The sequence below is a fragment of the Microcaecilia unicolor genome, chromosome 2 (assembly GCF_901765095.1).
Source record: "Microcaecilia unicolor chromosome 2, aMicUni1.1, whole genome shotgun sequence".
Taxonomy (NCBI): Eukaryota; Metazoa; Chordata; class Amphibia; order Gymnophiona; family Siphonopidae; genus Microcaecilia; species Microcaecilia unicolor.
The window spans coordinates 220,467,321-220,488,840 of NC_044032.1; the positions used below are offsets into that span (position 1 = coordinate 220,467,321).

A 21,520-nucleotide genomic window follows, 5' to 3' on the forward strand; every position below is an offset into this window, starting at 1 on the left:
TGTGCTGATCTGTACATCTGATGTCTTAGAGTACAGAAGAAAATACTTCTACTAAGTAATTTTACTGCTTATAGAATTTGGCTTTCTTGTGTGGGGGGGGGGGGGGGAGGGGGGTCAAGGTGACTGTGGCACAGCAAGGGCTTGGCGGGCTGGGACCTGGGATGAAAGAGATTACTTGCGGCATGAACGGACAGGGACGGGTTAGATTCCAGCGGGGACGGGTTGGATTTCTGTCCCCACGCAACTCTCTACTCCAGAGTTCAGGCATTTCCTGCCCAAAGTACCGATAATAAAAACTACTACTACCTGCAAGCAGACACAAAGGCTTTTGCTTTTTCTCCTTTTGGGTCACATGATCCTTTTTCTTTCTTTATCCCATTGTTTTCCACAGGTTTTGATCAAGACACTGCAGGGCATACATTCTCTGTGCTGCCTTTGTAGGCCACACTCATAAGACTCACAAAATCACTGAATATTGTACTCACTTATCTCATCTGAAGGCCTGGGCTGGCTACAGCTAGTGTTGGAAGAATTAATCCAGCCACCTTGAAGCAGCTGCAATTTCCTGAAACACGATCCTCAGACAGCATCTTATGTGCCACAGAAGGCTGTATGGCTGCTTTATTCTTAGGGCTCGGAGTCAGAGGAATTTACTGGGAACTGCATTTCAATAGGGAAATTTTTGGAATGGTTATAAATGTTTGGACGAAACTATTGCTAAGAAAACATACTGTTTATACTTTGCTGTTTGGATATTCTACAATAAATTACTTGCACTGAATTTTTCCTTTCAGTCTTTTTATTACCAGCAAATAGCACGAATCCAAGACTGGGGCAGATCTGAATAGTTTCCTAGGCACTGCACACCTCCCTAAAGATCCAGTGAGGCAGACTGTCACCACTTGTCTACTGAATACTCAAGTTTTTTAGGCTATGGCTTAAGCCTTAAACCTAACAACTGGTAAAGATCCAGAGGTTACATCATATTGTTTACAGGTAAGAAGCTCTACAGTTCCAGTGACCAACAGCAGAACAACACCACATAGTAAAAAGCTTCTCAGATGACATCAAGATGGCTTCTGGCCTATACAAATATACTAAGTCAATTTTCCATAGTGAAAATTGAGCAAATCTGAAACCATCCCTCTAACTAGTGACTATAATATAAATGAACTGATCAGGAAGGTGTAATAACTATCTAGGAGTGGAACAATCAAGCATAAATCACAGAAAAAAGATCAGTAAACATCACAACAGACAAATTGATACTGAAGTGTATTAACATCAAGGAATAAGATACAAGCTATCAGCTAGCAATTCCTGCACTCATACAGCTTTAAAATTGTAGACTGGCTTCTTAAAGATCTTACAAAGCTGGAAGTATGAACGAAGACTCCTCCCAACCTACTACTACTACTTAGCATTTCTATAGCGCTGCCTCATTTATAATAATCAGCGTATGCCAAGACCATACATTCCCCAAACCAGAAGGAATTTTATGTATTTATTTTATTTGTAGCATTTGTATCCCACATTTTCCCACCTATTTGCAGGCTCAATGTGGCTTACATTATGCCGTGATGGCGATCGCCATTTCCGGGTACAGAATTTCAATTGGTAATACATTTAGTTGTATACATACATGGTAAAGAGGAATACATGGAGGCATATTTTCAAAGCACTTAGCCTTCCAAAGTTTCATAGAAACCTATGGAACTTTGGAAGGCTAAGTGCTTTGAAAATATGCCTCATTGTGGTATTGCATACAAATGATTTTGCATCAAGGTGCATACATACATGGTACAGAGGAATGCATTATGGCATTGCATAGAGGTTTCTAAGTGATAAAATGAGTTGTAGCATAAGTTAGGTCATCGGCTATACAGATGTCATCTTCAATTTAGGAAATAGATTTGTAGTGCGTATTGTGTAGCTTTCTTTAATAGCAGTGAGGTTAAACAGTCAAGTGACAAGAGTTCGGTTTTGTCTAGTTCGTGTAAAGTCTATTTATTTTGTATATAAGATGGAACATTATGGTAAGCCTTCTTGAACAGGTTCGTTTTCAGTAGTCTACGGAAGATTGTTAGATCATGTATTGATTTTATGGCCTTCGGTAATGCATTCCATAGTTGCGTGCATATGTAGGAGAAGCTGGATGCGTATGTGGATTTATATTTCAGTCCTTTGCAACTGGGGTAGTGGAGATTGAGGAATGTTTAAGATGATCTTTTTGCATTCCTAGTAGGCAAGTCTACGAGGTCTGACATATAGGTCGGAGCTTCCCCGTGAACGATTTTGTGGACCAGGTTGCAAACTCAGAGAAATAGATTATACCTACAGAGCTGCTATTATAGGCCTCCAAGCTTAATTAGCATCATATGATCCAAATACTCAAAGATGTTGAAATTCAACTCAGACAAGTATTCTAACGAGTAGAAGGAATGAATTAGAATCTACAGGTACACAGGAAAGGAAGCAAAAGAATTTGCAAAATAAATCACTCTTCAAAGAATTAATTAGTAAACAAGGAAAAAAGTGCCACGTATAAATACAAAGTGTTAATTACTGATCAAAGACGGACACAGGAATGGTTAAGAAGTGAACGATAAGCGATCGGAGCTGCAGCCCAGGAGGGCAGATTATAGGCGAGAGAGTTCACAGAAAAACAGTAAAATGAACATCTGTAGATTCTGTATGAAAAAGTTAGAAACAGTTATTTCCTAGCTGGTTGTGAAGTTCTGAGAAAGAAAATTTCATTACAGAAAGGCACAATAAGGCGGCACATCTTATTCAGTAGAAACTTTGTAAACACTAAAGCATTGTAGTACAGGAAAAGCACTGGAATCAAGACCCCTAACAGAATTATAGAGAATGAAGAGATAGATCATCATTACCTGGGACATCCCCATTCCGACCAATAAAAAATTGGATGCAAGGAAACCAAAAATAGTGGTAAAAGAGTAAGATACCAGAATGAGATTGATCATCAAGATATCAGTCCCAAGTGACTACACTGGGAATTAGGAAGAAAGGGAGACGATAATGCAGTCAGCAACCAAGAAAATGTGGCTGAAAGATACAGAAATATTTCCCATTGTACTGGGAGCCACAGGATTGATTAAAAAGAAAACGGTTTTCAAATATACCAGGATACGTTGTATATATAAAATTGTATCTTATGAATTCCAAAAAGAAGCTCTTTGGCACAATGTAAGTACTACAATTAACATAGTAACATAGTAAATGGCGGCAGATAAAGACCTGTATGGTCCATCCAGTCTACCCAACAAGATAAACTCATTATACATGGTATGTGTTACTTTATAGTTTGATTTGTCCTTGCCTTCAGATCGTAGAAGTCTGCCCAGTACTGTTCTTGTACTAAGTTCTGAAGCTAACATTGAAGCCCCTTAAAATTTACACTCCAGCCCATCCCTATCTATTCAGTCATGGTCAGGGCATAGACCGTAGAAGTCTGCCCAGCTCCCGTTCTGTTTCCCCAATTACCGGCATCGCCACCCAATCTCCACTAAGATTCCATGGAACCATTCCTTCTAAACCGGATTCCTTTGTGTTTATCCCATGCATGTTTGAATTCCATTACCGTTTTCATCTCCACCACCTCCCGCGGGAGGGCATTCCGCATATCCACCACCCTCTCCGTGAAAAAAATACTTCCTGACATTAGTCCTGAGTCTGCCCCCCTTCAACCTCAACTCATGTCCTCTTTGACCGCCTTCCCATTTCCGAAAAAGGTTCATTTGCGGATTAATACCTTTCAAATATTTGAACAACTGTATCATGTCACCCCTGTTTCTCCTTAGAAGTAAACTTGAGAGAAAGATCATATTCTACATACCTTGGATTTGGAGTGAAGTATATTACTGTCATAGTATGACAACAAACTAACCCATTTGGAGACATTGCCCCCACATGGGCTCAAAGATTTAACGAAAAGAATTAAAAAAAAAAAGTCTAGCCTTGTTGGTAGCAGGCCCCACCGTGTCCTTTGCTGCACCCCCTAAACTTAAACCAAAAGTTCCTGCAATCAGTAGGGGGCAGGAGAATTCCTCACTCATTTCTGCCTTGCCAGCACCATCTTGGAAATCAGAATTGACTGATCCCATGTGTTTCTTTGCTTGCATAATATACCACCATGAATGCAAATATGTATCAAATTCAGAACAAATATCAAACTTTTATGCAAAAAAAACAAAATAAAAAAAAAAACAAGTAACCTGATGTACTCACACACAGTAAATAGAGTACTGTGAAAAGAAATTGCTGAATTTGTAAACTTCCATTTCCCAGTGCACTACCTTCCCTAAGCTTGCTAACATACATCATGAGCTCTTGTGGAATAAATTTGTTCCTTCATTTTGATATGGCAATTTTGTAAGAGTATGTGGCATAAAGAATATCATTTAATGAAGAAAGTCATCCTGACATTAACTTACAGCCATAGTATAACAATATTCATAATGAGAACCAATTGATCATAAGCAAACTATCGAGAATAACAAAGTAACCACTCGCTCAAACATACTTATCCCACTGTCCTAACATCCCTCCCCCTTCTAAACCTCTATGAGCACTCAACCTCAGTGCAGTCCTACTTAAAGGAAATTGAAAAACATCATTTAATGAACCTATAAACTTATTATCTGGCAGGTGGCCCACTGTTCTTGGAAGTCTTCTAGGTGTGGTGTGTATGAAGGATTAACACCACTACGTACCCTACTGTGAGCTAGGGGACAGTGTGGAAGAATCTGCTGAACTGGTGTTAAAAATATTTGCCCTAGTGGTTACCAACTGACCAATCAGAATAAGCAGCCAGCCCAGAGCATGTGGTGACTGGTCAGTGAAGCTTTATGACATCACAAACCATTCAGTCAGAAATCCAAACAAGTAAGCCATACATTGAGAAGATAACCAGCAAATGGCACCAATGCACGTCTACATGGATTTTATATAACCATGTTTGTAAGCAGAAAACAATACATCTTAGAAATCTTTACATATAGGTTCTTCCTTTCTATGTTTCAGAATGTATTGACATGTTAATTCTAACAATTCTGTAATATTCCTTTCTACCTTTTTTCACTTCTCTATTCAGTGTAACATGAATGTTAAACAGATGACAAATATAACTCAAAATACTTACCTCTATCAACCTGAATAAAGTCAAGCCTATAACTGTAGCTCAATCACTCAGTGTAGATACAAAGGACCACCTTAACCATATAGGGCAGTAGAAAAGAGCCGGCACAAATCAAAGTAAAACAATAAATCTTATCACCCACATAATCTCAAAGAATGATACGCACATACTTTTTACCTGCAGACTGTGTAAAAGTTTTCAGCCAGTCACTTCCAGATAAATAGCAAAGTTTAGTATTTAAAAATGTGCTATCTAAAATATGTTTTTATATTACCTTCATGGGAGGGATGGTGTTAGGATGATTATGGTTGTTGACTAACTCTCAAAATCTCAGAGCCTAAACATCAAAAAGTAAATTGATGGGGAAACAAGAGGCACGGCACCCAATATACTTGCATTGTTGACCCTGCAGATAGCAGCACATTCACTGATACAAGCATACACATGAAGACCCTATGGCAGCGATTCCCACATTGATGGGCAGATGCTCAGAACTCTGGCGCTATATTGAATAGCACCGAAAAATAGCTCCCCGATCCTGAACAGAAACTGCATGCATGCAAACAATACGTACACTGTGAGACCAAAAGTAAGGGGAGGAACGTGCCTCAAGCATGCACACAAGAATTTTGCGGTAAGCGTGGCTCTTGTGCACATGCAGCAAGCAAACCCAAAAGTAAAGCATAAATTGGTGCCATTCCCCTGCGCCTTGAAAAGCGAAGATACTTACCTATAGTAGGTATTCTCAGAGGACAGCAGGCCATGGCTCTGACATTGTGAGCCCTCAAATGACCCTCAAGGGTCAGTCCAGCCTGGACATAAGTGAAAAAAATGCAATCTGCCAGCCAACTGGAAATGGTGCATTTCCTGATGGCGACCCCCATCCTATTGGGATTAAAAGAAACAATGTTGGGTGGACTCTCTGTAAGGCTTAGTCTGCTCCAAGTAAAAGGTCAATGCTCACTTGCACTCCAAGGTGTGCAGTGCACTTTCGCCAGGATGGGCACTAGGTCAGGGAAGAATGTTGGCAAGACAATCGACTGGTTCAGATGGAACTCCAACACAACCTTAGGTAGGAACTTAGGGTGTGTGTGGAGGACTACTCTGTTATGATGAAACTTCGTATAAGGTGCATCCGCCACTAAGGCATGAAGCTCACTGATCCTGCAAACTGAAGTAAGCCAACAAAATATAACCTTCCAGGTCAAGTACTTCAGATGACAGGAATCCAGTGGATCAAAAGGGGATTTCATCAAATGGGCGAGAACACTGAGGTCCCATGAAACAGGTGGAGGTTTGACAGGGGGCTTTATCAACAGCAAACCTCTCATAAAGTGAACAACTAGAGGCTTTGATAAGAAGCACTAATTGCACAGAGGTGAACCCTTACGGAGTTGGTCTTCAAACCAGACTCGGAGAGGTGCAGAAGGTCAGAAACACCTTGGACCGACCACTACAAACTGCGTATGCCTTGTAGCGCTATAGAAATGCTAAATAGTAGTAGTAGTAACTTATCACTAAACTGGCGGAAGAAGGGATTAAATTGCATACCAGAACAAACATCATAAAGTACGAGAGGGCAAATAGACCCAAAAATATTCTGGCAACAGATATACGACAACGAATGGACAGCACAACCAGACGCCATACATTACCTTACGCAATGGGATGAGAAATGTAGAAGCATATTAAATGAAACAGCACCCTTAAAAACAAGAATATCAAGAAGACAAAACTCGATACCATGGTTTAACGATGACTTAAAAAGACTCAAAACACAATCCAGGAAACTTGAACGAACATGGAAAAAAAGGAAAGATGAACATACACTCAACGCATGGAAACAAATACACAGAAAATACAAATATGCAATAAAGACAGGCCAAAAAGTATTACTACAAAATCAAAATAGGACCGGATTATAAAGACATGAAGAAACTGTTTCAGCTCGTAAATAAGCTATTAGACACCACTTTAACCACCACAACCAAAACAGACATCCCATCCGCAGACAAACTTGCTAATTACTTTAATGAAAAAATAACAAAATTACGCAGTACACTTCCTCAGCACAACACCGACATCTAAAACTTCATTGATGGTCTGGACCTAACTCCTGATGGATGCCCAGCTGACTGTATCTGGACAACATTTACTCCCCTCACCATTGAATCAGTTACACAAGCTATTCATAGGTTTGCCAACACCCACTGTAAACTGGATACCTGCCCCAGGTTATCTACTTAAATCCGCCCCTGACGCTTCATAGCAGACCTCACATCCCACCTAAACTTCATGCTACAAGGTCACTTCCCCGAGGAATATGGTAACATCCTTCTCACCCCATTACCAAAAGACACCAAGAAAAACACAAATGATCTCACCAACTACCGCCCAGTTGCATCTATCCCACTAGTAGTCAAATTGATGGAGAGCTTGGTGACCAAACAGCTTACTGATTACATGGACAAATTCTCAATACTACATGACTCACAGACAGGATTCCGTTCCCACCATAGTACTGAAACTGTCCTAGTCACTCTTCTGGCCAAATTCAAGCAGGAAATAGCTACAGATAAAAGCACAATTCTCCTCCAATTCGACATGTTGAGCGCATTCGACATGGTAAACCACAATACACTAATAAGACTCCTTGCCCACTTCGGGATTGATGGTAATATACTCAATTAGATCAAGGGTTTTCTAACCTCCAGAACATACCAAGTTAAATCAAATACAAACATATCATCACTGTGGAAAGCAGTCTGCGGAGTACCTCAAGGATCACCACTGTCACCAACACTCTTCAACATACTGATGATCCCACTGGCAAAGTCCTTATCCAATCAAGGCCTCAATCCGTTCATCTATGCAGACGATGTTACAATCTACATTTCCTTCAGACATGACTTGTCAGAAATAACCAATGAAATCAAAGCAGGTCTGGATACCATGGACTCATGAGCTAACTCATTCCAATTGAAACTGAACACTTAAAAAAAACATTGCCTCATCCTCTCATCTAAACACAACAAGAACAAACCCACAACCATAACCACCCCAGAACACACCCTCCCTATCTCAGACAGCCTCAAAATATTGGGTGTCACAATCGACCGCAACCTCACTCGAGAGCCACATAAACTTCGTAACAAAGAAAATGTTCTACTCAATGTGGAAACTCAAACACCTAAAACCTTTCTTCCCGAGGGAAATATTTTGAAACCTAATACAATGGTTCTAAGCCATGCAGATTATTGCAACAGAATCTACGCGGGATGTAAAGAACAACTCACAAAAAAACTCCAGACCGCCCAAAACACAGCGGCCAGGCTGATATTTGGTAAAACACGTTTTGAAAGTGCCAAACCCCTCCGAGAAAAGCTACACTGGCTTCCAATCAAAGAACGGATCACCTTCAAGATCTTGTCCACAAAATTATCTACGATGTAGTCCCAGGATACATGATAGACCTCATAGACCTACCAACCAGAAACAGATACAGATCTTCTCGCACATACCTAAACCTTCACTACCCAACTTGCAAAGGACAAATACAAAATAACCTATGCATCAAGTTTCTCCTATATAAGCGCACAAATATGGAACACACCCCCAAAAGCTGTGAAAACAATCCACGGCCTGCTAAACTTCAGAAAATCACTAAAAACCAACCTCTTCAAAACCACCTACAATACAGATCCAACGTAAATCCCCACATCCGGCCACACAACTAAACCAAAGATTGTACTGGACAATATACAACCTCCCTCCTTTCGACCCTAATGGAGCTTGGAATACATCTACCTTATTCTAACACAACATAACCTTGTATCTGTTCTCTACCGGATTTGGCAAGCGCCTTACAGTACTGTGTAAGCCACATTGAGCCTGCAAATAGGTGAGAAAATGTGGGGTACAAATGCAACAAATAAATAAAGGTATTCAAACAGGGTGCGTGTAAGGTAGGAAATAGGTTCTAGAGCCTTGCCCTCACACCAGATGGCAAACCTCTTCCATTTCAGAGTCACACATCTTAGTGGAATCTTTTCTGGAAGCCAGCAAGACCCTGGAGACACCCTCAGGAAGATGCAAGGAAGCAAATTCTAAGCTCTCGATATCCAAGCTGTGAAGGCCAGAGACAGGAGGTTGGGAAGCAGAAGAGATCCTTCATTCTATGTGATGTGAGTCAGAAAACACCCCAATCTGCACGGCTCTTCTGAGGATAACTCCAGAAGAAGAGGGAACTAGATCTGCCGGGGCCAGAAAGGATCATGGCCCCGCGGTCTTGTTTGAGTTTAGGCAAAGTCTTCCCCACAAAAGGAATGGGACGATACACATACAGAAGACCTGTCCCCTAATACAGAAGGAAGGCATCCAACACTAGTCTGTCGTGGGCCTGGAGCAGATCTGAGGGACTTTGTGATTGGACTGAGTGGCAAAGAGATCTACCAAGGGGGGCAATCTCGGAGGATCTTGCAGGCAATGCCCATTATGAGGGACCACTCAGGTGGTTGCATGACCCTGCTCAGTCCGTCAGCCAGGCTGTTGAATTTTCCCACCAGATAATTGGCCTTGAGATGCATCCGGTGCTTGTGCACCCAATGCCACATCCAGACAGCCTCCTGGCACAGGGCATAATCCAGTGTCCCCCCTGCTTGTTAGTGTAATACATGGCAACCTGATTTGTCTGTTTGAATGAGTACAATTTGGTTGTCCAGCCAATCCCTGAAAGTGTTCCAGATCACCTGGACCTCCAGAAGGTTGATTTGAAGATCTGTATCCTGGGCTGACTAAGCACCTCGAGTGTGAAGCCCATCTGAATGAACTCCCCACCCTAGGTGGGCCATGAAATTTGGAATGGCAGTCCCAGAGTCAAATTGGATCAAATTGTCCACTAGAGTAGGGACTGAATCAGCTCTGGTGGAATTCGGATGATATCCGCTAGGTTCCCAGTGGCCAGACACCACTGGGAAGCTAAGGTCCACTGGGCAGTTCTCATGTGAAGATGTGCCATGGGTGGCACATGAACAGTAGAGCCCATGTGGCCCAATAACCTCAACATCTGCCGGGATGTGACCTGCCAAGCTACTCTGACTCGCATTAAGAGGGCAACAAGAGTGTTTGCCCGCACCACTGGGAGAAAAGTCCAAGCAGGCTGAGTGTCTAGCAGGGCTCCAATGAATTCCAATCACTGGACAGGGAGCAGATGGGACCTAGGATAGGAGTGGAGGAATGGCCTAGTGGTTAGGGTGGTGGACTTTGGTCCTGGGGAACTGAGCTCAATTCCCACTTCAGTCACAGGCAGCTCCTTGTGACTCTGGGCAAGTCACTTAACCCTCCAGTGCCCCATGTAAGCCGCATTGAGCCTGCCATGAGTGGGAAAGCGCGGGGTACAAATATAACAAAAATAAAAATAAATAAAATAAAACGAACCCTAGTAGCTCTAACACCTGAACAGTCCTCCACATGGACTCCTGAGGAGTATCGGGATAGGAGTTTAAGCATCCTTTAAGCCCAGAGAGCATAGCCAATCATTTTTCTGAAGCATGGGAAACAGAGTGCCCAGGGAAACCATCCCGAACTTTCTTTTGACCGGGAATTTGTTCAAGCCCTTAGGTTTAAGATGGGACACATTATCTGTTGTTTTCTTTTGCACAAGGAAGCACCTGGAATAGAATCCCTTCCCTTCTTCCGCTGGTGGAACAGGTTCGACCGCACGGGCCATGAGAAGGGCGAATAGTTCCTCTGCAAGTACCTGCTTGTACTGAGAGCTAAAGTGATGTGCTCTCAGTGGGCAATCTGGGAGTCTCTGTAGCCAATGCAGGGTGTAACCGAGACAGACTATTTGAAGAACCCACCAGTCAGGGGTTACAGAGGGCCATCTGTCTTGGTAAGAACTTCAGCCTCCCCCCAACCAGCAGCTTTTATAGTGGCTATGCTCAACTGGAGCCAGTCAAAAACTTGCCCTCTGCTTTGACTGGGGAGCCGTCTGGGCCATAGGCACATGCTGTTGATAATAAGCTTGCTGGTGCCGAGCCTGCTGAGGCTGGCAAGAAGAAGGGGTTCGCCTATGCCTCTGCAAGTAATAAGTACTCCTCTTTGACTTACCAAAAAACCTCCCAAAGGAGGAGGCAGATGCAGAAGGTGCCCGGTGGTAGAATCAATGGCATCAATGTGTTTCTTGATAAGGTCAGCGACCTCCTCAACCTTTCCCCCAGCATGTGGCACCTGCCAATCTCTCCTGGATTCTCTTCAGAGTCTCATGAAGGCTCCTCATCAGATCTCATCATGGGAGGGATCAGACTGAGCCCGCCTCGACAAAGTGGTACCATGAGGAGCATTGAGGTGTCAGCTCCAGCATCAACTCTGAGAGTGCTGATGCTGAGGGTGTGCCAACATGGGTGGCAGTCAATGCCGAGACAGAAAGATGCATTGGCGGAGACCTTACTACAGGCTGATGGCCATGCGGGACTGTAGCAAGAGGCATGGCTGGTACAAGCACCTCAGATGACGTCAGAAGAAGGCGGAACACAGCGAAGGGAAGGCTAGAGACGTCGGGAGCGCCACCTCCTTCACTGACTCTGCGCTGCCGGAACCGCCACGGAGGTAAATTTAAAAAGGAAAAAAAAAAGAAAAGGGATGTTGGGGGGGGGGAGAAGAGGGCGAGCAGTTGAACAATGGGAGCGGGAGGGCGAGCGAGGTGAGCATGGTGCGGCGGCGCGCCATGCTTACCTCGCTTACCGTGTTGGCACGGCCCTGTCCAAACACTGCAGACAGCAAGAATGGGTGTCTTTGCCAGAGATGTTCCTGTTGCACCGAGTGCAGCGCTTGAAGCCACTGGGAACCTTCAATGACATGAAAGGAAAAACAACCGTGGCCAAATCAAAATGATGCTAAAAAAGGGGAGAGAACCAGAAAAGAGAAGAGGGAAAAATCCAACCAGAGCTTGGGCCTAAATGCGGCCTAGCGAGTGTTGTAAAAGAAAAAAAATCTTTAAAAAAAAAAAAAAACACCCGAGGAAGGGATTATAAAAGTACAAAACGACCAAATGTATGAATCAACTGTTAGGAGTGGAAACAAACGTGTCCTCTCCTCTCCGTGGAAAAAAAGAGAATTGCTGATCCTGCACTCTCACGGCGGGTAGGAAGGCACTTGCACATGCGCGGTGGACTGCATCTTATGCTCAAAGACCTATTTTAAGCTTGTTGCAAGCTCTAAACCAGAAACGCAGACTCTGCATTACCCAATATGCGAGAACAATAGGCCTGCTTGTCCTCAGAGAATATAAGGCTTTCAATTTTTTTTTTCACTGAAGGCTTATGTTTAAGTGCAGAAAACAGGAGACAAAGTGTGCTTTCATTTTCGGCTTTGCTCGGACTCGTACAGGTGTACCAAATTCAATCAAAACTGGCAGATTTTAAGGAGAAAATCGTGGGAAATCCTCTCTTCAAACACCCTGTTAGTTGCAAGCTGGCGTTAGATTTCCAGCAATAAGGGCGTCTTTGTTTTGTACACTGTTCTCTGAGCACTGGGGAGGGAATAGGAAATGACCTCATAACATCCGTTTGACTACATTTAAATAGTATTTATGCTAATCTTTGGTGCACACGTTGCTTCCCATGCTACAGCCCTCTAAACATTCTGTGCAAATTAATGCCGGCACTAGTCCACTAATCGGCTCTAGAACTGGCATTAGGTTCTGAGCATCAACCCATGAATTAGGAAGAGGGGTCACAAAACAGCACTGTGAACTTCCACCTTGACCCTCGCCCAGTAGTAGCAGCCAGAACGGGGCTCATTAATCAATGAATGTTCCTATTAGGCTACAGAACACTAGGGCCTGTGCTGACTGCTTCATTTTTTGGATAAGGGGGGGGGGGGGGGAGGACTGGATGAGGGGCAAGGTTAGGCATGTGACTTTGTTTCTATCATTTAGTGGTCATGTGAAATTTTAATAAAAGGGATGTCTTTCAGTTGTAGCTAAAGTACAGTAGGTATTTTCCAGTTTCCAGAGGGCTTACAATCTATGCCTGCAAAGCAGTAGAAGCGAGATTTGATAAGGGCTTCCCCACTTATCAGGTCACTGCTCCAACCCAGGGGTTCTCAACCCAATCCTCAGGGCACACCTAGCCCTTCAGATTTTGAGGATATCCACAAAGAATATGCATGACAGATTTGTATAGAATGGAGGTAAATGCATGCAAATTCGTTGTGGATATCCTCAAAATCTGACTGGCTAGGTGTGTCCCGAGGAATAGGTTGACAACCCCTTCTCTAACCATTATGCTACTCTTCCATTCGGAGTTTAAATGGTTTTTATGTTGGATAAAGATTTGTGCAGCATTGGCCTAAGGAGTTACATGCACATATATAAACAAAAATATGGTACTATACACATAAATCCACAAGTTTTGCAAGTTAAGATTTTTAACTTAACTGGAAAGCCTTACAAGCCTGGCTATGGAGAGCTGTGTTTGTGGGTCTGCTCCTCCCAACAGCAGTGCAGCTTAACATATCTAGAACTGGCAAGGGAAACTAGCCATAATAGAAAAGTGGATACCTAGCGATTTCTGCAACTTTGCTTTACAAAACAAATTTCACACAAAAATTATTTATCATCACTTGCTGAAAAAAGGATGTACTACTGCAATAAACCTGGGGATAAGACATAAGCAGCTATACAACCCAACAACCTACAAACCTTAAACGAGTAGGGCGTACATCACATCACATAAACATTAATATAATTGAGCAGACCAAAAGGCTTCCACAACGATACAGCATGATGTACAAGCAATGTGACAGCGGAAAGCAACAGAAGTGTTGCTTGCCCCAAAGCAACTTCGGCTCTGACAGACACCACTAAAACTTGTTCTGTTGAGTCAGAGCCGCCTCCAGGACATGCAAAACAGGCACCCAGAACCTTGCCTCCGTGAAGAGCTAGAAAAGAGACCCACGACAGGCGAGGGCGAGAGGGAGGAGTACTGCTGCTATGCAGCTGCCAGGGCCCGCCCGAGGCGCAGAAGCCAAGAGTAGCAGGCTGCCGGTGGGACGTGGAAAGGGCTCTCTTTACCTCCCCAGATGCCGAGCTTTAGCTGCGAGCAGTCCAGGTTCACCACATAATCTCCCAGGAACCTATTCAGCACGTCCACGACCAGCGACTCGAAAACCATCTTCAGCGCCACCGGCCGCACCTCCAAGCCAACACTCCGCAGCTCGCGGCCTCCACAGGCGGGGCAAAGAGGAGGAGGAGAAAACACAAGGTGCGTGTGCGTTCCGAAAATGAAAGAGACCGCCCCTTCGACATAACTGGAGCCCCGCCTGCGGTGTGAGCCAGCCAATCAGGAGTCTAGCGCTCCCTCTGTCGTCGCCATTCGCTTCTAGGATTCTTTCCTCGTGACGTGAGGTGATGGTGGGGCGTGGCGCGGGGGTCGTGACTCGTGTGGGACCGACTGGGTTCTTGAATGTGCAGTGCGTGCAACCGGCGGCCATCCGGGTGGAGATCTAGTGGTGTCATCGGACTGTTCTTGGTTTGAAGAGTACGTCATCGTTTTCTGCGATTCATACATACTTTATATTAATTACGGTGGTATAAACGACCGTCTATCCTTTTTAAGGTCCGTTTTTGGTATCTCTTCATTCGCTCAACATGGAAGATTTTAGTGAGCACACCGAGGTCCCTGTTGCTCATCTCTGATGTTTACAAAGTACATGTGTACTGATGGTCTGAGGCCATGCATCGGCGTTAACTATTAACCAAGGGAAATATTATTGTTTAGTTAATTTTAAGCAAGAATAATATTTAGCATTAGCTCAGAGAACGTTTGAGGTCACGCGTGCTTCCCACTTGCTATAAAGCTGCCCCTGCTATAGTGGGGGCACTCCGAAAAATCAGGCACGGAAACACGCTATAGAGATTATCCAAAGAAGCTTTAAGGTAGTAAACGTTTGATTATTGATAACGTTTTCTGTCAGGACCCACTGAAAGTTTCTTTCAGAATTCAGATGGTACCAGTCCTTACCTCTAATACCAGAGGCCCCGATGGTGCTTGCAAGGTTTCATTTAGACAGGTTTGAGCCAGTTTAACATGCATATAATGCATAAAAGGTTTCCACGCTTCTTTTACCGTTCAGCGAAGATTTTATACAAATAAGCATGTTAGTTTGTAAATGAGGCCATTTGTGATTTCCTCGAATGCTCAAGAGAAATGGCTACAACAGTGACGGAGCCAGACAATTTTGGGTGGGCACAACATTTTTTCTGCCCCTGCCCTGGTCCCACTCCACCTCTCCTCCAGCACATCTCAACTCAAAATAAAAATACTTTAGCACATGAGGATCCTCAAGATCTGTCAGCGGAAGTCTTCCTCCAAAGGGCACCAGAACTCAATGTTACCAAGTTTGGTGGGCAGCAGCAACATCCCTGAGCACCTTACATGTGCATATTTGTCAGTGACTCAAGGATGGTTCTGCAGAGCTTGGTAGAAGGGAGTTCTAGCTGCCTTTGGAGTAGGTCCTCAGCTGTCCATGCTTGGAGATCACCAGCTACAACAAAGGGTCAGAGCTGGTGTTAGACATGCTGGGGCCCAGGTCAGAAAATAAAGGCCCCCTTCAATCTCCCCCCGCCCCCCACCCCGCCATTACCATCACCAACAGACCCTCACCAAATACAGAACAAAGGATGACAAAAATTGAATTGGGAACCTCAAGAAGTTAAGCTTGGCATGTACTGCACAGATATGCATTTTCTTTAATACTGAACACAATACAAAGATGTCCGCTATCGTTTATTAAATTTGCTATACCGCTTTTCTTGCAAGCAAATTAAAGTGGTTTACATTAAAAGCAATAAAATACAATTAAAAATAAAAACAAAGAATGCCAATTTATGATAGAAAAGAACTAGCTACTTACCACTCATACAAGAAAACGGAGGCATATATACAGAGACAAATATTCACAATAAAATCCAACTTAAATAATAATTCCCTCAGTTTCCATGTACCAGTCCTGGTCTCTCGTTGCAGGATCGACCTATACCTAAACAGAAAAGGCCTGTTGAAAGAGGTGTGTTTTCAGTACATCGCGAAAGGATGGGAGGTTTCAAGACGGAGCTACTGTGGTAGGGAATTCCAAAGTACAGGTGACAAAAAGTTAAATGCACTCAATGTATTGGATTCCCATCTAGCTTTAGAGGGGTGGGGAATAACTATTATCATTCAAATAACGCAAAATACAAGAAGGTGTCTAAGGAATCACCAAGGAAGCAAGAGAAGCCAGGGATCCACTGTGAAGAACCTTAAGGGTTAGAGTTAGAATTTTAAATTTAACCCTGAAATCAATAGGTAGTCATTGAAGCTGCCAGAAAAGAGGTGAAACATGATCAAAACAAGAAATTTGACAGAGTATACATGATGTGGTATTTTGAAAGTCTGCAATTTCTTTAGGTTATGTTTGGAAAACCCTGCATAAATAACATTTCAGTAGTATATCTTGAATGAAGAAAAGCATAAAACAGGGAACAAAGTGCATCTCACCGCGACCTCTCTAACCTCATCTCTATTCCTCTACTCCCCTCCTCTTCTCTGCCCTTCTCTTGCGCCCTATTTAATGCCCGCTCTATCTGTAACAAACTCCCCTATATCTAGGACCTCTTTATCTCGCGTCACCTCCATCTGCTCGCCATAACAGAAACCTGGCTCTGCCCTGATGACTCTGCTTCAGTCGCAGCCCTCTGCCATGGTGGTTATCTTTTTTCACATACTCCTCGCCCTGCTGGTCGCGGGGGCGGTGTTGGACTACTTCTCTCTCCCTCCTCCAGATTTCAACCCCTTCTTCCACCTCAATCTCACTGTTTTTCCTTCTTTGAAGTTCACTCTATCCACCTTTTCTCTCCTCGGCCTCTTTGAATAGCGGTCATTTATCGTCCCCCTGATAAGTCCCTTTCATCCTTTCTCAATGACTTTGATGCCTGGCTTGCCTTCTTCCATGATCCTTCCTCCCCCTCTCTCATCCTTGGTGACTTTAATATTCCTGCTAATGATCCTTCCAACTCTTATATTTCCAAGTTACTTGCTTTAACATCCTCCTTTAATCTCCAACTATGCTCCACCTCCCCCACTCATCAAAATGGTCACTGTCTTGATCTCATCTTCTCCTCCAGCTGTTCACCCTCTAGTTTCCTTGCCTCTGATCTTCCCCTCTCTGATCACCATCTTATAACTTTCACACTTATATCTCCTCCCTCCCAGTCCCGTCCTATTTTAAATAAACCGAAAAGACCAACACATAGTTTAAAAATACTAAATGCAGTCATGTAAAAGCTATGAGGAGAGACTTGCGAACCTAAACATGTATACTCTGGAGGAAAGGAGAAACGGGTGATGTGATACAGACATTCAAATATTTGAAAGGTGTTAATCCGCAAACGAACCTTTTCCGGAGATGTGAAGGCGGTAGAACGAGAGGACATGAAATGAAATTGAAGGGGGGCAGACTCAAGAAAAATGTCAGGAAGTATTTTTTCACGGAGAGTGTGGTGGATGCTTGGAATGCTCTCCCGCGGGAGGTGGTGGAAATGAAAACTGTAACGGAATTCAAACATGCGAGGGATAAACATAAAGGAATCCTGTTCAGAAGGAATGGATCCTCAGGAGCTTAGCCGAGATTGGGTGGCAGAGCTGGTTGTTGGGAGGCGGGGATAGTGCTGAGCAGACTTATAAGGTCTGTGCCAGAGCTGGTGGTGGGAGGTGGGACTGGTGGTTGGGAGGCGGGGATAGTGCTGGGCAGACTTATACGGTCTGTGCCCTGAAGAGGACAGGTACAAATCAAAGTAGGGTATACACAAAAAATAGCACATATGAGTTTATCTTGTTGGGCAGACTGGATGGACCATGCAGGTCTTTTTCTGCCGTCATCTACTATGTTACTATGTCCTATTTTATCTAATTTATCTAGGAATCTTCACGATATTAACCCTTCATCTCTATCCTCCCATGTTTCAAACCTCCTCTCTACTGTGGCACCATCCACGTCTGTCAACGAGGCTGTTTCTTCTTACAACAATACTCTATCCTCTGCCTTAGACACTCTTTCACTTTTGATGACCCGTCCTATAAGGCGTACAAAACCCCAACCTTGGCTGACTTCTAATATCCGCTACCTACGTTCCTGTACCCACTCTGCCGAACGCCTCTGGCGGAAATCTCGGGCCCTTGCTGATTTCTTACACTTTAAGTTCATGCTGACCTCCTTCCAATCTGCTCTTGTATGCGCCAAACAGGATTATTATATCCAACTGACCAACTCTCTTTTCTCTAACCCTCGACTTCTCTTCACCACATTGAACTCTCTCCTCAAGGTGCCCCCTCCCCCAACTCCCCCTTCATTATCTCCTCAGACCCTTGCTGAATTCTTTCACGACAAAGTTCAAAAGATAAACCTTGAATTCTCTACCTCGCCACCTCTCCCTCCACTAGTCCATTCCCCTCTCTCTCCTTCCCCTCATTCCTTTTCCTCCTTTCCTGAAGTTACTATATAGGAAACTACACTTCTCCTTTCTTCCTCAAAATGTACCACCTGTTCCTCTGATCCCATTCCCACCCACCTTCTTAATGCCATCTCACCTGCTCTTATTCCTTTTATCTGTCACACTCTCAACCTCTCACTTTCCACTGCAACTGTCCCTACTGCCTTTAAACATGCTGTGGTCACACCTCTCCTTAAGAAGCCTTCACTCGACCCTACTTGTCCCTCTAATTACTGACCCATCTCCCTCCTCCCTTTTCTCTCCAAATTACTTGAGCGTGCTGTTCACCACCGCTGCCTTGATTTTCTCTCTTCACATGCTATTCTTGACCCACTACAATCTGGTTTTTGCCCTCTCCACTCAACCAAAACTGCGCTTACTAAAGTCTCCAATGACCTATTACTGGCTAAATCCAGAGGTCTCTATTCCATCCTCATTCTTCTTGATCTTTCCACTGCTTTTGACACTGTCGATCACAGCATACTCCTCGATACCCTGTCCTCACTTGGATTCCAGGGCTCTGTCCTTTCCTGGTTCTCTTCCTACCTCTCCCTCCGCACCTTTAGTGTTCACTCTGGTGGATCCTCTTCTACTTTTATCCCTCTGCCTGTCGGCGTACCTCAGGGTTCTGTTCTTGGTCCCCTCCTCTTTTCTATCTACACTTCTTCCCTTGGTTCATTAATCTCATCCCATGGCTTTTCCTACCATCTCTATGCTGATGACTCCCAAATCTACCTTTCTACCCCTGATATCTCACCTTGCATCCAAAGCAAAGTTTCAGCGTGCTTGTCTGACGTTGCTGTCTGGATGTCTCAACGCCACCTGAAATTAAACATGACCAAAACCGAGCTTCTCATTTTTCCCCCCAAACCCACCTCCCCACTCCCCCCGTTTTCTATTTCTGTTGATGGCTCTCTCATTCTCCCTGTCTCCTCAGCTCGAAACCTTGGGGTCATCTTTGACTCTTCTCTCTCCTTCTCTGCTCATATCCAGCAGATCACCAAGACCTGTCGTTTCTTTCTTTACAACATCGCAAATGATGTGAGGCAGTGCAACTTGACTGACTCTCCATATCCCTCATCATAACTGCAGTTTTCTATTATTGACCTACAATAGTAGCTGAAATAGAATTTTTCCACACGTTTCTAGAGACCTGATTTCTAACCCCATATTCTGGAGCACTTTAGTTTTACATGGGTTGACATTAAGACAATTCTGAAGCACTTAAAATCTCCATGGAGCCTGCTTTAGATAGCACTAATTTTTCTACCAAATTTGGCTCATATGAACATAAGTGCTGTCATACTGTGACAGACCAAAGGTCCATCAAGCCCAGCATCTTGTTTCCAATAGTGGCCAATCCAGGTTACAAGCACCTGGTAAGATCCCAAAACAGTACAATTCATTTGTTGGTGGTTTGCCTAGAAATGAGCAGTGGATTTTCCCCCAAGTCCATCTTAATAGTGGCTTATGGACTTTTCTTGCCAGCTTTTCCTTACTCTTCTTAGCAGTTGTGGAAACACTTAGTTGAAAGAAGGTAAAAAGATGTGTTGACATTGTTCTTTTGACCTTGCCCTGTAATGTAAGGGAAGAAGTTCAGTTCAGGTTACAGCCAAAATATCTCAGGACAGGCCATAATTGGAATCACAAGTGAGAGGGCGCCTACAGCAATCCACTTCTTCTTGATAATTACAGAGCCAATCTGCCGTACTTTTTGTGGAATCTTTCATAGAAACATCTTTTCTTACCTCCTAACAGGGTGAACTCCCAATCCCTCAAATGATGGTTCCTGAAAGGGAGATGTCACTGCTATATATGATTCCCTAGTGTGGCTGTGCCACTTGAACTTTATTTTACCACCGGAGTCTGTAACGCCTCTGCGGTACTACGTAAGCCACATTGAGCCTACAAATAGGTGGGGAAATGTGGGATATAAATGTAACAAATAAAAATAAATAAATATGAAGGAAGAAAAGTTTGTGCCTCGTACAAAGGTCACAGAACAGAGAGATGGCAGAGAAAGAAAGAATGAATGAATGAAAGAAAGATTCATAGTTATAGAGAATTAGTTTCTGTGAAGAGGGGAAAGTAAAACCCCTTCGGGAAAACCATAGGCTATTGGACTGATCTGAAACTCTCTCAAAGCATGCCTGGTTTTTCAGAGTTCCTTTGGCTGCAGCGTGGTTTTATAGGCTATGGTGAGCATCCACCTCTCCTCTACCCTGGACCAATCATAGGTGCTGCATATGGGCTGCAGACTTGTAATTGGGACTTTCATATGTCCTGGAGGCTTGCAATTGGTCCTTGCCATACCTTTTCTCAGTAAATCACTTTTGTAACAGGATATGCCAGGTATCTGAGTTACCTTAGCAACATTTTCACCATCAGAGCATGTGACCAGCCAGAAATTCCTTCATGTGGCTGATAGGACAAGAGAGATGGAGGATGGGAAATAGTGCAGTATACCTGAAGTAAAAGCTTATAGCTAAAAATTATAGGACAACGCCTTCCAGCAGGTGGAGACAGAACTCTGACTCTTGTGAGAGCCAATAAGAGCCCTGACCAGCTAGATTGAGATTCAGTATTTTCTGTCTCTAGCAGGTGGAAGGAGGTGAGCCCTTCAGTCTCTTTCTCATTTCTCACTTTTGACTTTAAAAGAAATCTTGTTTTATCCTATGCCTCAGGGTGCTAAACTAGGGTGGCCGAGTCCGCCCCCCCCCCCCCCCCCCAAAATGCTTAATTTAGTACTTCTGGCTTCGAGTGACTGAAGTTTGGATTTGCACTTCATGGGAAGGGTGTCCTAAGAGCTGGGAGAGACAGCTACACTG

The 21,520-nt window shown here is 43.7% G+C and overlaps 1 protein-coding gene across 1 annotated transcript in view; it reads right to left on the reverse strand.

The window, feature by feature from the left end:
* The window catches only part of VPS13A (vacuolar protein sorting 13 homolog A), a 556,982-nt gene extending 542,603 nt beyond the window's left edge, over positions 1-14,379 (reverse strand). The window contains exon 1 of the mRNA XM_030193720.1: positions 14,238-14,379. Coding sequence (XP_030049580.1) covers positions 14,238-14,337 — 100 coding nt within the window. The 5' untranslated portion in view covers positions 14,338-14,379. The remainder of the gene's footprint in view (positions 1-14,237) is intronic.
* Between the last annotated feature and the right edge of the window lie 7,141 nt (positions 14,380-21,520).